The sequence below is a fragment of the Thamnophis sirtalis genome, unplaced genomic scaffold (assembly GCF_051295495.1).
Source record: "Thamnophis sirtalis isolate CommonGarterSnake01/CBP01778 unplaced genomic scaffold, rThaSir2_p1.2 scaffold_10, whole genome shotgun sequence".
In the NCBI taxonomy this organism is placed as follows: domain Eukaryota; kingdom Metazoa; phylum Chordata; class Lepidosauria; order Squamata; family Natricidae; genus Thamnophis; species Thamnophis sirtalis.
In genome coordinates this window covers 30,630,119-30,644,358 of record NW_028261390.1, presented here as the reverse complement: position 1 = coordinate 30,644,358, position 14,240 = coordinate 30,630,119, and the positions used below count along the sequence as shown (strand labels likewise).

Genomic DNA, 14,240 nt, shown 5'->3' with positions numbered 1-14,240 from the left:
GTGAATTGTAAGAATTATAAGAAAGAATATTATTTTCATTAATGTATCTTACATATTAATTTTATTAATATATAAAAGATAGAATTTCAGCAAGTGCGTCAACCTATTTTTACTGTTTTGTCTACATTTTTTCTTGGATTCTTACTAGAGTTTAAAGCAAGTAAGTTATATATGTAAACTTAGTATTTTTCTTTCATAAGGAGTTACTTGGCAGAAATAGAAATAGAAATTAGAACATTGTTTTCATTGATAAATATAAACAATACGCTATCATGGTTGATTGATAACTCTGCATTTTTAACAGGAGAACTTCTGTTACAACTCTGCAGGCTGGAAGAGGCAGCTGAGATTTATAGAGGATTGCAAGAAAGAAATCCTGAAAATTGGGCTTATTATAAAGGTTTAGAAAAAGCACTTAAACCAGGTAATGATAAGCTTTAGTTTATATAGGTATGAATAGCTCCACATTTTTATATCTAAAAAATTTTAAAATTGAAAAATAAGGAAAATGTGCATATTTTCACAATTTGAAAAATTATATAGTTTGAAAAAAATATTGACTATAATGGATGAGGTTCATATGAATTGGAATATGTATTTACCTGTCTCCTCAGAGCGTGGTAGTGCAGATTCTTATAGAGTATTGTGATCTGGAAAAGGATATGGCTACTTTTATGATGAAAAGTTTATTATCATATTGATGTATTCTTTTTATTGTTTATTTTATACTTATGTTTTTTTTTCACATTGCTTTTCATTTCTTCCTTTTTATTGTTGTAAGCCAGGGGTATCAAACTCGATTTCATTGAGGACCACATTAAGGTTCTGTTTGACCTCGGGGGGGGGGGGGTAGCCAGGGTGATCATGGCCAGCTCAATATCACTCGTGTCAGGGACACCTGTGGTGACCCAAGCGCTCCACCAGAGAAAATTGGCTCCCAAACTCTATTTTCAGCTGCGACAGCATCCTGCAACCCTCTGCCAGTGAAAATGGAGCTGGGGAGGGCTGCCTGGGTCCATCACAAGCTCCATTTTAGCTGGCCGAGGCTCCGCAGACCAGTGCTTTGCTATTTCCAGGGCAGCCCCATGGGCCAGATCTAAGAACCTGGGCCTTGAGTTTAGCACTACTGTTGTAAGCAGTCAAGTAGTTCCATAGCAAGCTATATGAAAAATAAATTCAACAAATAAATTTTAAAAAGAGGTGCAGTTGTATGTGCTCTTCTGCATTCCAAAATGCAAAGTTTAACATAAAATTAATGTCAGCTATTTATTTCAAGGATGGATGGGCTAGTTCTAATAAACAGCAATGAAAACAAGCCTCAAACTTACATGTGTTACTTTTTTACTTGTCAAGGGTTGAGTGAATCAAAGGTTATTCTAATTGGAAAATACTTCAGTAAAAATATCACTATTATGCATATGGCAGAAAATCTGAGTTAACCCTGCTATAGGTTGCATCTTAGAGTCACTTCATTGTGACATGAGAACAAGGCCATATCCTCTAGTAATATTGTATATGGAGGTTGTCAGAGTTTTGGCAGCGTGACTATTAGTATGAGATAAACCCAGGAGCAAAACAGAGCACACAGCACACAGACTCTTTATACAATTAATAGTGGTTTATATACAAATATATACAGACAAACATATGGTAGATAAAATCTTTTACTACTCAGCTGTGTACACAAGGAGAGAAAATGAGATACGCAACAAGAGAGAGAAATGCCCTCTAATGGCTACCTATATATATATATATACTCCTCCACCTCACCAGAGTCTTAAAGTGGCAGTGCCAGTATTGCTGAATCATCCTCATTGCATCAGCTTACAACCTTACATCAGCTGGCAGCTATTAAATCCTCAGTACCTGACAGAGGCGTTTCTATAATGTAGTTTATAGTTATTCATGGGTAAGAGTCAGGATAAGATGTGGAAGAGGCAGAAATGTTTAAGCCTCATGTTACCTCATCTGCTAATTAAAAGTGCAGCAATGGGAAATCATAGCCAAAGTTGATTGCTATTCTGTGGATATACCCAGAATGATTGGAGGATGGTATTAAGTTTCATACTGGTCTCAGCTGAGTATGTTAGTTCTACAGATGTTTAACTTATTCAGGATTTATAGTTTACTAACAAAAAGTAAGCCATATCTCAGGGATAATGCTGATAGATTGGCGTTTATTTAGACAAAGATGAAAATATATACCTATAAAAGGTTTGCCCCCATTTGTTTTCTATCCTCAAAATTAAATTAGAGGGATTTTCTGTGCCTTTCCAAAGCAAAATTCCTTGGGATACAGATGATCTATGTTTTCAGAACAGTTCTCTCTAGTCCAGAAACTCTGGGTTCTTACCTCACCCAGCTTCATTCCTTTCAAGCAGTAATATACAAGAATTCCTAACAATTTTCTCTGCTTTGATGCTGGACTGAAATGTTCTATGTAAATATATTCTTTTGAAAGTTTTAAAGTAACACATTACATCGTTCATTTATAGAAACAATTAGCTGTCACAGTGATACTGGGAAATAGATTTGGCTTTGCCAGACAGCTGGTCAAAACAAATGAGATTAAAATATTTTGAAATATGTCTCCTTCGAGCATCTCTCAGGCCCTGGGCAATGATTAGCTCCCTGAATGAAACTGTTCTTACTCTGCTGTAATGCCAGCAGAGTCCAAAATGAAACAGACCAATCATGACTTGTTTTGATCGTGGATGAAAAAACTAATAAGAAATTTACCTTTAGACCAAATCTATTGATGTATGCTCTTCCTTCATTTTACACATTTTACTATATACTCATTGCATTTAATTTTGAAGAAAAGGCAAGTAATTACAATGCTTATAACCGTGAAACTTGAAACTGTAATTAATACTAATAGAATATCCACTTTTTTCATTTCTTTTATCTACATTTATTTCTCCAACGTACCTAATAGAATATTAAGAACCTAAGCATATTGTAAAAATATTGTATCAAAATATTGTACTAAAAGTGAGAACATGGAATAATATATAGTTTATATGGCTATATTTAATATCTGTCTGTATGCATGTCAGATATACCTACAAAGCTATCCAAAGGGTGCTTCTGGATTGAAAAGATTTGCCAGTGACAACCCTTGCCAGGGATGCCAGTTTGCCAAAAGTACAGGTGTCAAACCTGATTGCTTCATGTAATGTACAGCAACTTTTTTTGCCTTTGCAGAGCCAGGGTGGGTGTAGCCTGTGCGTGATACATCCAACCCATGGGCCACCAGTTTAACAGGCCTTAATACAATCTTCAGGGAGGATTTTTTCATGTCTCTCAGATTTAATAAAAGATCGAGGTAGTTCTATATTAACATTTTACAGAGATACTTTTAGTTTCTACAAATATCATTCACCTCTGCAAATGTCAATATACTTTTGGTTGAACTTCTTTTGGTTGTTAGGTATACATCTCTGTGCGTGATTTTTGAAAACTAGCTTGACTTGTGTAACAAAGTAGGGGATATAGGAAAACTACGGTGACAAGCCAATGAAAGGTAGGCAGGTGGCATGTCTGATCAATAACAACGTTTTTTTTAATATGATATTGATGAGATAATTGATTCATAGGATCTAGCTTTTAAAATTTTGCTTATAATTTGGCCCGAGGGAACTCTGGAATTGTCACTTTGATATTTAGCCAAATTAATTCTGTTTTGATTCTATAGCTTCTATTATATTTTAAAATCTGTGGCAGTTAATGTAAGATTTGATTGGCAGCTTAGATTGGATGTGAATATAACAACATGATTTTGTTATCCTAGCTAATATGTTAGAGAGGTTCAAAATCTATGAGGAAGCCTGGACTAAATACCCAAGGGGACTGGTTCCAAGACGACTGCCATTAAACTTTTTATCAGGTAAGTTTTGTTTTGATACTTTACCAAAAAAGAGACAGAGAGGATTATTTTGGTATGATATCTTTTATCATTATCTTCATTTCAGAAATGTCAGAAGAGTTCTATTTAGCCTTGTATAGACATTATAAAGTATTGAGCCAACAGTGCTAACCAGGTATAGAACGGTATAGAATTCTAATTCGATACATCTAATTCTTAGTGTTTATCATTGGAGAGGAGTTAGCATTTATTTGGTTTGAAACAACATGCTTGCAGCAAAATTCATACATATTTTTCTTTAGGTGACAAGTTCAAGGAGTGTTTGGACAAATTTCTGAGGATGAATTTCAGCAAAGGCTGCCCGCCAGTTTTCAATACATTACGGTCACTATATAAGGATAAAGAAAAGGTTTGTGCATATATTTTAATGATTTGGACTATTTTCTAATATAATTTTCAACCCAACTGTTATGTCCACTGTATAAGTAGTCCTCGAGTTATGAATGGAATGGAGCATACCTATTCCATTTGTAACCCGAGGATTCATGGGAATGAATCTCATACCTTGAACGTAATTACTCCCTTCTTTCACCCACGCATTGCTAATTGAAAGACCGTTGGCTTACCTGAATGGTCGTTCTCTAGGCGCTGCGGAGTGTCCAAGCTCAGGTTAACTTCAGCTTGCTACCCAAGGAACTGAGTTTTAAAATTGATTGTAGCTCCGCCTCTTGGCTGCCTCAGAGGCTCAGTTTCGAAAAACGAAGAAGATCAAATAGTCCACAACTCGAACCAGTCTAAGTCCAAGTCCAAGACATAAGGTGACAAAAGACACACCTCGCAGCCCCACCTCAAAGGTGGGTTTGGATACTCCGCAGCGCCTAGAGAACGACCATTCAGGTAAGCCACTTTACTTAATACACTTCTGGTGCAAAAACGAACCCCATCACATTGTAACACAGATACATTAAGAATCATAATTGTTTTTAGATTTCTAATGAATAAAGAATGCATTTGTTCTACAATCCATTGAACCAAAATGTATATATATATATTTTTACACATAGGTGGCAATCATAGAGGAACTGGTGGTGGGTTATGAAACTTCTCTGAAAGGTTTCAGGCTGTTTAACCCAAATGGTAAGTACTTTGGCATTTGGTATTCTTATTGACAGTCATCGCTATTTCATGAAGAAAATACTCATGCTGATTTGGATCATCAAGCAGTTTTTGCAGTTATAATGTGTAATTTTGATCTCCCCATTTCCATTGCTTATTCCCATAAGCTGCAGATATATTCAGGGCCAGGAGTAACTTGAATGTAGGATATGTTCTATCTGGTATCTGTATAAGATAGTTAGGGCAAGTTTAGATTATCAATATTATTTTAGCAGTAGATGAACTAATCATTCAGATGGTCAGATCTGGTCTCCATTTTCATTTTAGTAAAATAGCTGCGGCCTTGAAGTGTTTTCCAAAATTATATTAAAATAAGTTTTGATACATGCTTTTCATGAAATATAAAATCAACAGAAATATGCAGCATCTTTTCCATGAAATATTCTTATAAGAGAAAATGGAATATGTCTTTAGTTAACTTTTGTAATCATCTCATACTTTTATTAGTGATCACAAGCAATATTAGTTATACAGCTAAGTTAAAAAAAAGTATAATATTTTGTCCAAATAGATGATGGTAAAGAAGAACCTCCAACTACTTTACTCTGGGTCCAGTACTACTTGGCACAGCATTATGACAAAATTGGGCAGCCATCCATAGCTCTAGACTATATAAATGCTGCAATAGAAAGCACACCTACCTTGATAGAACTGTTCCTTGTGAAAGCTAAAATCTATAAGGTAAATGTTTGTTGTTATACCATTTTGTTGGAAATCAGCTATCTTTGTGGAACTATTGATCATATATATACTATATTTTTACATTTTAGAGAACTTATATTTGTAAAGAATTACAAAATTATAAAGAAAATGTTTCTAAAATTATTCAGGTTACAAATTATGTACATTTGCTAGAGAGTAAATCATGTTGATAGGACTTGTTTCTGAGTAAATACATTCTATGCTTCCACGGTTAATTTTCGAAAGAATAATTTATGTGGTGACATAATATTGTCACTATCTTTTTTATCCTGACATTTTTATAGCATATCAAAAAAATGATGTGCCAAACTGCAGTTAATATCATATAGCTAACTTGTTTCTCTCCTGTCATTTAAGCATGCTGGAAACATAAAAGAAGCTGCAAGGTGGATGGATGAGGCTCAGGCCCTGGACACAGCAGATAGATTTATCAACTCCAAATGTGCAAAGTACATGTTGAAAGCCAGCTTGATAAAAGAAGCTGAAGAAATGTGTTCTAAATTTACAAGGGTTTGTTCAGCTCATATTTTTTTACTTTAATGCATGGCAATTAGAGTGTCAACCATTACATTGGGGAGTACTGTGCATTATTGCCTTTTAAAGTGTTTTTTGGATGCTAAAACCTGATATAAACATGAAAAGGATTGTTATAGTCTGTCTATTATTTTATTTTTATATTAGAGCTATTTCGTTTCAATTTATATTTCTATAGCAGTGGAAGTACCCAGGAAAAATATGAATCCATTAAACCTTTCTGCTCTTATTGCCCAGTGATAAGTTTTTTCTCTGTTCACTTAAGAGGTTGCTGCTGTCATTTCCATGTTTTGGCTGCTCATGACATTATTTGGCTTTCTATTTTCTATTCCAGTATGGAATTATTTTTTTAAGAGTTGTTAACATTGCATTTTCACAAAGTAACATTCTTGGTTAGTTGCAGCCTGATCAATGTATGTCTGATGTTTTTATGAGGAAGTACCTCAGCTCCCAGCTGCTAATGGGAATGGAACATATAGAATTCTGAATCTTTTGCATTTGGTTCTTTGGGTGTATATGGCTCCATTTCATAGCAGCATATTTTTCTTTTGCTAAGAGCTGCTCATTATAAAACGTAAAATAAACTTCATAATAAAAAATAATGATCTACAGTTTCCTTTTTTAATATAGTAGCAAACGGTCATGCCTGACATTTCTATCTTTTTCTTTCTAGGAAGGAACATCAGCTGTGGAAAACCTGAATGAAATGCAGTGTATGTGGTTCCAAACAGAATATGCCCAAGCTTATAAAACAATGAATAAATTTGGAGAAGCACTTAAAAAATGTCATGAAATTGAGAGAGTATGTATTTAATGACCTCAGTATTAATACTTCTTGTCTTATTTTTCAGGGATAAACTTTGAAACAGTTTTTTTTTGTTACAAGGGCTTATTTGTGTTGCATGGTATATTTTTGTTTTCATTCATATTATTTAATAATGGGAAGTACTTTTTATTTCTTTGTAAGAGCACATATTTTTGTGTTTTTCTACCTAAATTATATCAACCCCTTTAGGGGTGTGGAGGGAAAAATTCTGTAGGCAATCTCTCTTTTGTGTCATCCTTTCCTCCTTCTCTGCCTGAAGAGTAGAGATTGGAGAGAAAGAGATTTCAAGTGATTACTGTGACTCGTTTGACAGCATGCTGGGCCTTCCAACCCTAGACTGCTAACACAAATCACAGGGATTTTGGATACTACTGCTTATGTGTGCTTGTATTAGCAGTATCCATCTTTATGGTGCTAAATTCAAATTTAAAACCTCAGTAGTCATTTATAAGTTAAGTGTGTACTATTGTAATATTGGATGCTTGCTAGATAATTACATATTATGTTAGCATTTTGTAGAAATCACAGATGACCAGTTTGACTTCCACACATACTGTATGAGGAAAATTACACTTCGGTCATATGTAGACTTGTTAAAACTAGAAGATGTACTTCGACAGCACCCATTTTATTTTAAAGCTGCAAGAATTGCCATAGAAATATACTTGAAGCTCCATGATAACCCTCTGACGGATGAAAATAAAGAACATGAAACTGATACAGGTATAAATATACAGCCTCTTCTGCATTTATGCTGTATAACATTTTCAGATTGCTATTGCTGGTGTTTTAAGAGGTGAAATTGTTGAATACAATGCAGATAGTCCCCGACTTACAACCACAATTGAGCTCAAAATTTATGTTGTTAAATGAGACATTTGTTAAGTGAGTTTTGCCCCATTTTATGACCTTTCTTGCCACAGTTGTAAAGTGAATCACTGCACATTGTTACGTTAGTGACACAGTTGTAAAATGAATCTGGTTTCCCAATTGACTTTGCTTGGGGCAAAGGCCGCAAAAAGTTATCATGTGACCCCAGGATACTACAATCGTCATAAATATGAGTCAGTTGCCAAGCATTTTAATTTTGATCATTTGACCATGGCGATGCTTCAATGTTCGTAAGTGTGAAAAATGTTCATGTCACTTTATTTTAGTGCGGTTGTAATTTTGATCGGTCATTAAATGAACTGTTGCAAGTCAAGGACAACCTGTATTCTTAATAACGGCATACTTCATTGTTTTTCAAATCAGCTATAAACTGTCAAAAACTATACATATAACATTTTCAGGAATTACAGTACTATACTGAACAGCTCAGAGCAAACATTAAAAAAATAGCACTTTAGTTGATGTGACAGCACAAAGCTTAAAAATGGGGAGTAAATTTATCACATTTCTAAAGTCTAACATTTCTAACTTCATAGTGACCCTAGGTGTGATATACAGTAATAAAACAGATTCAGAACAATATAAGAAAATGTTTTAAGATGTCAAAAAAAGCATTAAAACAAACTGGACATAAAACATTCCTATAAGAAGCATGCTACTGTCCTACCTCAAATCCTGGAGCAAGAGACAAATTTTTAGGGGCCTTTTAAAGGATAGGCAGCTATAGAAATCTTTTTGGGAGGGAGAGAGCACTGTTCATTTTCTGCAACAAAGAAGAGTTTGTTCCTATTTCCCATCAGATTACTCTAATATTGATTAAGTAGAACAAAGCATTAAATAGAACCAAAGCATGGCAAGTTCATCCAGTTGTACAGAATGGGCAGGGCCTATGCAACAAAAGGCTTTATTGGTAATAACTACACTTTGAATTACACCTGGAAGCCAACTGATAATCAGTACAGCTTATTTAATAGATGTGTTATGTAAGCATGTTATAGCATCCCCTCAACTGCTTATGCTTTTGCATAACTGCTGTTGAAGACCAGTTGCTGCTTCCTATGGTCTTCAAGACCAGCCCCATGTAGAATATATTGCAGGAGTTCACCTGTGAAGTGATCAAGGGATGACTGTCTAAAAGGTCTCGTAGGCTAGGAACAGCCCCAGATGGTGCACAAGATGAATCTCTGGAAGTGCTATCCCAGCTACAGCTGCCACTTGCTCCTTGAGTAGGAATTGGAAGCCCAAAAGAAAGCACAAATTGTACAGAGGTCTCTAATAAGGAAATAAGTCCCATTCAGGACTAAAGATGGAAAATCTCTGGACTTGTTACAAATATTCACAATCACTTTATTTTAAGAATAATTAAGCCAAGTCTTCCCTCTTATTCCACAACTTCTACACACTGGGACAAGAAGTTGACATCAATTGGATGGCATTAGGTCATCATCAGCCTATTCATGATACCTGACTTGACGGATAACCTTGCCCACAGGTGTCATGTAAATATTAAACAGAAGGTCAAGAGTTCCATGGAATTACATACAGCAGATGCCCTGGGCTCAATCTGCCTACCCTCCTTCCTCAGTAAATATTGACTGAAATTAATTAAGAGATAGGAGGGGAACCACTATAATACAATGCTGAATTCTATAATGACTTCTAGAAAAAGAGGTGTATGTTTACTTCCTTCATCATAGGCAGAACCATTCTTCTCTTAAAGAGGCCGACACTAGAGGGCAACAATATAAGTGCTTTTGGAGAAGTCAAATTACGGAGTTTGTTATATGTACTTAGAAGTCACTTATTTTTGAGCTTGAAAATTTTGAACTAGAAAACTTTAATAGATGCTTAATTTGAAAATGAAATAAAAAGTGGATTTTCTCGATATACAACAAAATGTGTTTTTCTATAAAGCAAATATGTCTGATAAAGAGTTAAAGAAGCTACGCAATAAACAGAGGAGAGCTCAGAAAAAAGCTCAACTGGAAGAAGAAAAAAAGAATGCTGAAAAAGAGAAGCAGCAACGAAATCAGAAAAAGAAAAAAGATGATGATGATGAAGAAATTGGAGGGCCAAAGGAAGAGCTTATTCCTGAGAAATTGGCAAAGGTACCAAATTATAGTATATTAAATGGCTACAAGTGTTTGTATACTTGTCTATTTAAATCTCATGTTAAAAACGAATTACTGTATTTTTCGGAGTATAATACACACCTTTCCCCCCCAAAAAAGAGGGTGAAAATCTGGGTGTGTCTTATACTCTGAATGTAGCTCCACCACCCGCTCTGCGCATCGCATTTTCGGGTGGTTCCATGCGGTGGAGATCCTCACTTTCAAATGGAGCCTGATTCCCGAAGCAGCCCAGGGAATTGCGTTCAAAGCCTTTTCAATGAAAGCGTTTTTGGGCTGTAGTGCCACAATCCCCTCCCCGATTCCAAAAAGGGCGTGCAGAGGCCAAAAAAGTATATCGTGTTTCAGGTGGCAGGCGGTTCTAGCACGCGCCACCTGAAAATCCTTTCCTTCCCAGTACCCCAGTGCACAATGCAGAACCACGCGCCCTCCTCCTCCTCTACAGACTCTCCTTCTGTTTTCTCGTGGCCAGCATTGTCGCCCAGGGGTGGCAGGGAGAAAAGTGAGAGGACAGCGCGGTCGGGTGAGGGTGCAGGAACTGGGTGCAGACACAGGGCCGACAGATCAGAGGCAGCCAGCCAATTGCTAGCTTGCCGGCCTGGCTGCTGGCAACCCAAAATGCGCAGGCATCAACGGAAACCCGTGTGTGGCCTCTGCTGCCTCCTGCCTACGTACCTTGAGGAGGCTGAGCAGCAACAGCAACGAGGAGGGCACAGACCTCCTGAGCTGTGGGAAGCAGCTGCCAGCGATGCCCTCAGAGCAAAGACATTGTGAGCGGGGAGGGCTCACCCCCCTCAGGAGCCGCCAAGCGCTCGCTGCCTCTCTGATACCTGTCAAGTCTCTTCCCATCGTGGACTTGCATTCTCTGGCTAGATTGCTACCTGAAACAGATCTGGCTAACTGAAAAGAGAATGTGAATCTGCGGAGAACGAAAGAGCCACATACCCTTCTCCTTACTACTGCTTTAAGAGAGTCTGTGGGCAGAGATCAAGCGGGGGCAGCCAAAGTATCCCAGCTTGGTTTTCCAGGATTACCCAAGGTGCAGAGAGATGGCTTGGAGATCAGGGACTTCTCTCAAAAACCTTGCTGCACGCATCTTTCAGGTCCTTCCTCCGCTCTGGTCCCCGGAGAAAGCGATACCAGTGTGGGTGCCACTCTAGCTAGCAAGCCCCAAGCCTGACTCTCCTCCCTGAAAGGCCACAGTCACCTGGGAGGACTCACTAACTTGGCGCGCCCATTCAGGCGCTGGAGGCCCGAAGTGAGCTCAGCAGCGCACGGCCTAGACGCTGGTCCTGCCTGCTGGGGAGGAAGTGGAATTCGGCGTCAATATGGGGCTGGGACAGTCCCATGCCACTTCTTGGAGCCCACTGCCCACGCCCTTAAGTATCGTTGCCCCCTCTCCTAGATAACAGCCGACAGAGCAGAGGTAGCTCACCAGGCGAAGTTTCTCCTGCCCGGTCCCAGGTTTGGAAGGTGCCTTCACCACCCCCGTCCCAACAAGCGAGGGGAGGGGAGAGTCCAGCAGCACCCGGGGCACTTCTTCGCCGCTGGCAGGGATGCTGGCCACCCCATCCCCTGCCCCACCTGCTACCCCCAAATTGTGCCTCACCACGAAATGTGCATCTTAATAGAGTCTGGCACTCTGTTGCATCACTCGGCCAGTCTTTGCAGGGAAAACCTTGCACAGTAAAGAAAAACTTCATGAGAAGTTTTTCTTTACTGTGCAAGATGTTTCCCTGCACAGAGCAGCCGAGAGAGAGGTGGTGGAGCTGCCAGACTCAAGATGTGCACCCCACCCCATCCCCTGCCCCACCTGCCACTCCCATGGCAGTTCCCTGGGCCGCTTCGGGACCGAGGCTGCAAAGACCTTAGCCAGATAAATACTGATGGATGCTGCTGGGAAAGAGGCAGAAAGGTTTTTTTCATGATTTCCTCCCCCCAAATTAAGGTGTGTCTTATACTCTGAAAAATACAGTGTGTGCGTGTATTTTGGAGTATAGAACACACTTTCCCCCACCCCTCCTAAAAGAGGGTGAAAATTTGGGTGCATCTAATACACCGAATGTAGTCCCATCCACTCAGCAGCCCCCACCCTTTGGCGTCTTTACTTCCTTGTAGCAAATGGAAAATGGGGCTTGCGGAGGTGGCAATAGGCTATGGCAATCCCTACAGCCTGAAACAGCTAATTATCGGGAGGCCATGCTGAAATTGAAAGTGAAATAGGCTGTTTGCTGCAAGGAGGCAAATTGCTGGGAGGCAGTGGCAGATTTTTTTCTTTTCTTGTGCTGATCAAGCTAACTTGAAACAGGCTGTTGTTTCCTGCAAGGAGGTAAGTCAATAACTATAAATGCCTATAGAATGTTCAAATTATTAGACTTATTTTTTAAAGAGTGCTTTATTATTCTTCTAGACAACTTAACAAAGTGAAGAAGCTTTTTAAAATAAAAGCTTGATTTGAAGAGGCCCAATGCTATTGTATCTTCTTTTAAATAGCAGAGAATATTATCAATATTATCAATCTTCTCATCATACTTCTTATTCCCAATAGTAATGAAAGACAGTTATCATTTAAAAGGAAGAAGGGGTAGATTTGAGCTGTGACTAAGTCTATTTCTTCAGCTTGGTGACATTAGATATTAAGGCTCTAGGCTTTTTCCCCCCTTTGGCATATATTTAATAGAACAATCGTTCATCTCCAGTAAGTATTTTGATCTCCTTGAATTTTTTTTAACTTTGCAAGATTTCCCTCCCAAATTTTAGGTTGAAGCACCTTTGGAAGAAGCTATTAAGTTTTTAACTCCATTGAAGAATTTGGTGAAGAACAAAATAGAAACCCATCTTTTTGCCTTTGAAATTTACTTCAGGAAAGGTAAACAAAAAATACTGTAGCATGAGCAGTGGTATATTTTCAGGTGTAAGGTCATCTTTCTAAAGAGATATATGCAGAATCTGGAAAGAACATGAATCTATCCATTTTCTTTGCCCTGTACTTTTTTGTTTGCCTTGAGTGAGTGGTATACAATGTACACCTGTACAGGAGTCAAACCTTTCTGAAATATTTAAAAATTAAATTCAATTTGAAAATACCATAATTAAATAAAATCTGAATTTTATTATATTATTATTTAAGCATTATTTTATGTCCATTAGTCAGCACAGCTTAAGCAGGAGTCAGCAATTTTCACAAGTTAAAAAAAAAATCAAATAGGAAAATTAGTCAAAGTCTGACTAGCCAAATGAAAACACCTAAAATCTTATAACATTTGATGGACTCTTTAAGATTTTGATAACATTAAAAACATTCAATGTTAATGTTTTAATTTAAAGATAAGTTTTATTGATTCAATCTGAGATATCAATGCCTGCTGAGCTGTTTGAATAAAGATTCCCTTAATTTTGCCTCGGTTAAAGCTATGCCACATGCACTTCAGTGCTAATAGTAAGAATGTACCTGTCAGTTAAGTACATTTTGGGCAATTTGCCATAATTGTAGTCCAGTTTTACCATGTGCATGTTCGCCTTGTTCTGTGCAAGCCAAGAGCTCTGCAGAGACAACCTTGTAAGTTGTCCACATCTCACCAGCTAAGAGATGTATGATCTATACTGTACTGCAACATAGTCGGGCTGTATATGTTTTTTATAATTATAATTTCAAATTGTATTTATACTTGTAAAGCATAATAGGATGTTCTGTTTGCATTCCTGATTATGGAAATTATTTTGCAATTTTGTCTCATACAGAAAAATTTCTTCTTATGCTACAATCTGTGAAGAGAGCATTTGCTATTGATCCTAATCATCCATGGCTTCATGAGTGTATGATACATCTCTTCAGCAGTGGTAGGTAGCTATCTTATATGATCTAGTAGTCAAACTTCCAGAAGAGACATAGTTAGCTCTTGCTAATAAAGGAAATGAATGATTTATTCAGATACATAAGATTTCTTTTTACTAATTATTGAGTTATTTAAAATGATAGGATTTGCACAGTATGATAAAATATACTTTAGGCTGTTAAAATGTATGTATAACTTAATGTAACAAGCAAATTTTAAAAACTATTTTTATATCTGCAAATTCATTGGTTTATAAATTCAGGTAAGCAGTACTTAAC

The 14,240-nt window shown here is 37.5% G+C and overlaps 1 protein-coding gene across 1 annotated transcript in view; it reads left to right on the top strand.

The window, feature by feature from the left end:
* NAA15 (N-alpha-acetyltransferase 15, NatA auxiliary subunit) overlaps nt 1–14,240 on the top strand; it is a 39,390-nt gene that overhangs the window by 19,905 nt on the left and 5,245 nt on the right. The window contains exons 7-17 of the mRNA XM_014070645.2: nt 305–424; nt 3,794–3,889; nt 4,171–4,277; nt 4,933–5,005; nt 5,556–5,725; nt 6,104–6,256; nt 6,954–7,082; nt 7,616–7,829; nt 9,912–10,105; nt 12,887–12,995; nt 13,868–13,966. Of these exons, the coding sequence (XP_013926120.1) occupies nt 305–424; nt 3,794–3,889; nt 4,171–4,277; nt 4,933–5,005; nt 5,556–5,725; nt 6,104–6,256; nt 6,954–7,082; nt 7,616–7,829; nt 9,912–10,105; nt 12,887–12,995; nt 13,868–13,966 (1,464 nt within the window). The remainder of the gene's footprint in view (nt 1–304; nt 425–3,793; nt 3,890–4,170; nt 4,278–4,932; nt 5,006–5,555; nt 5,726–6,103; nt 6,257–6,953; nt 7,083–7,615; nt 7,830–9,911; nt 10,106–12,886; nt 12,996–13,867; nt 13,967–14,240) is intronic.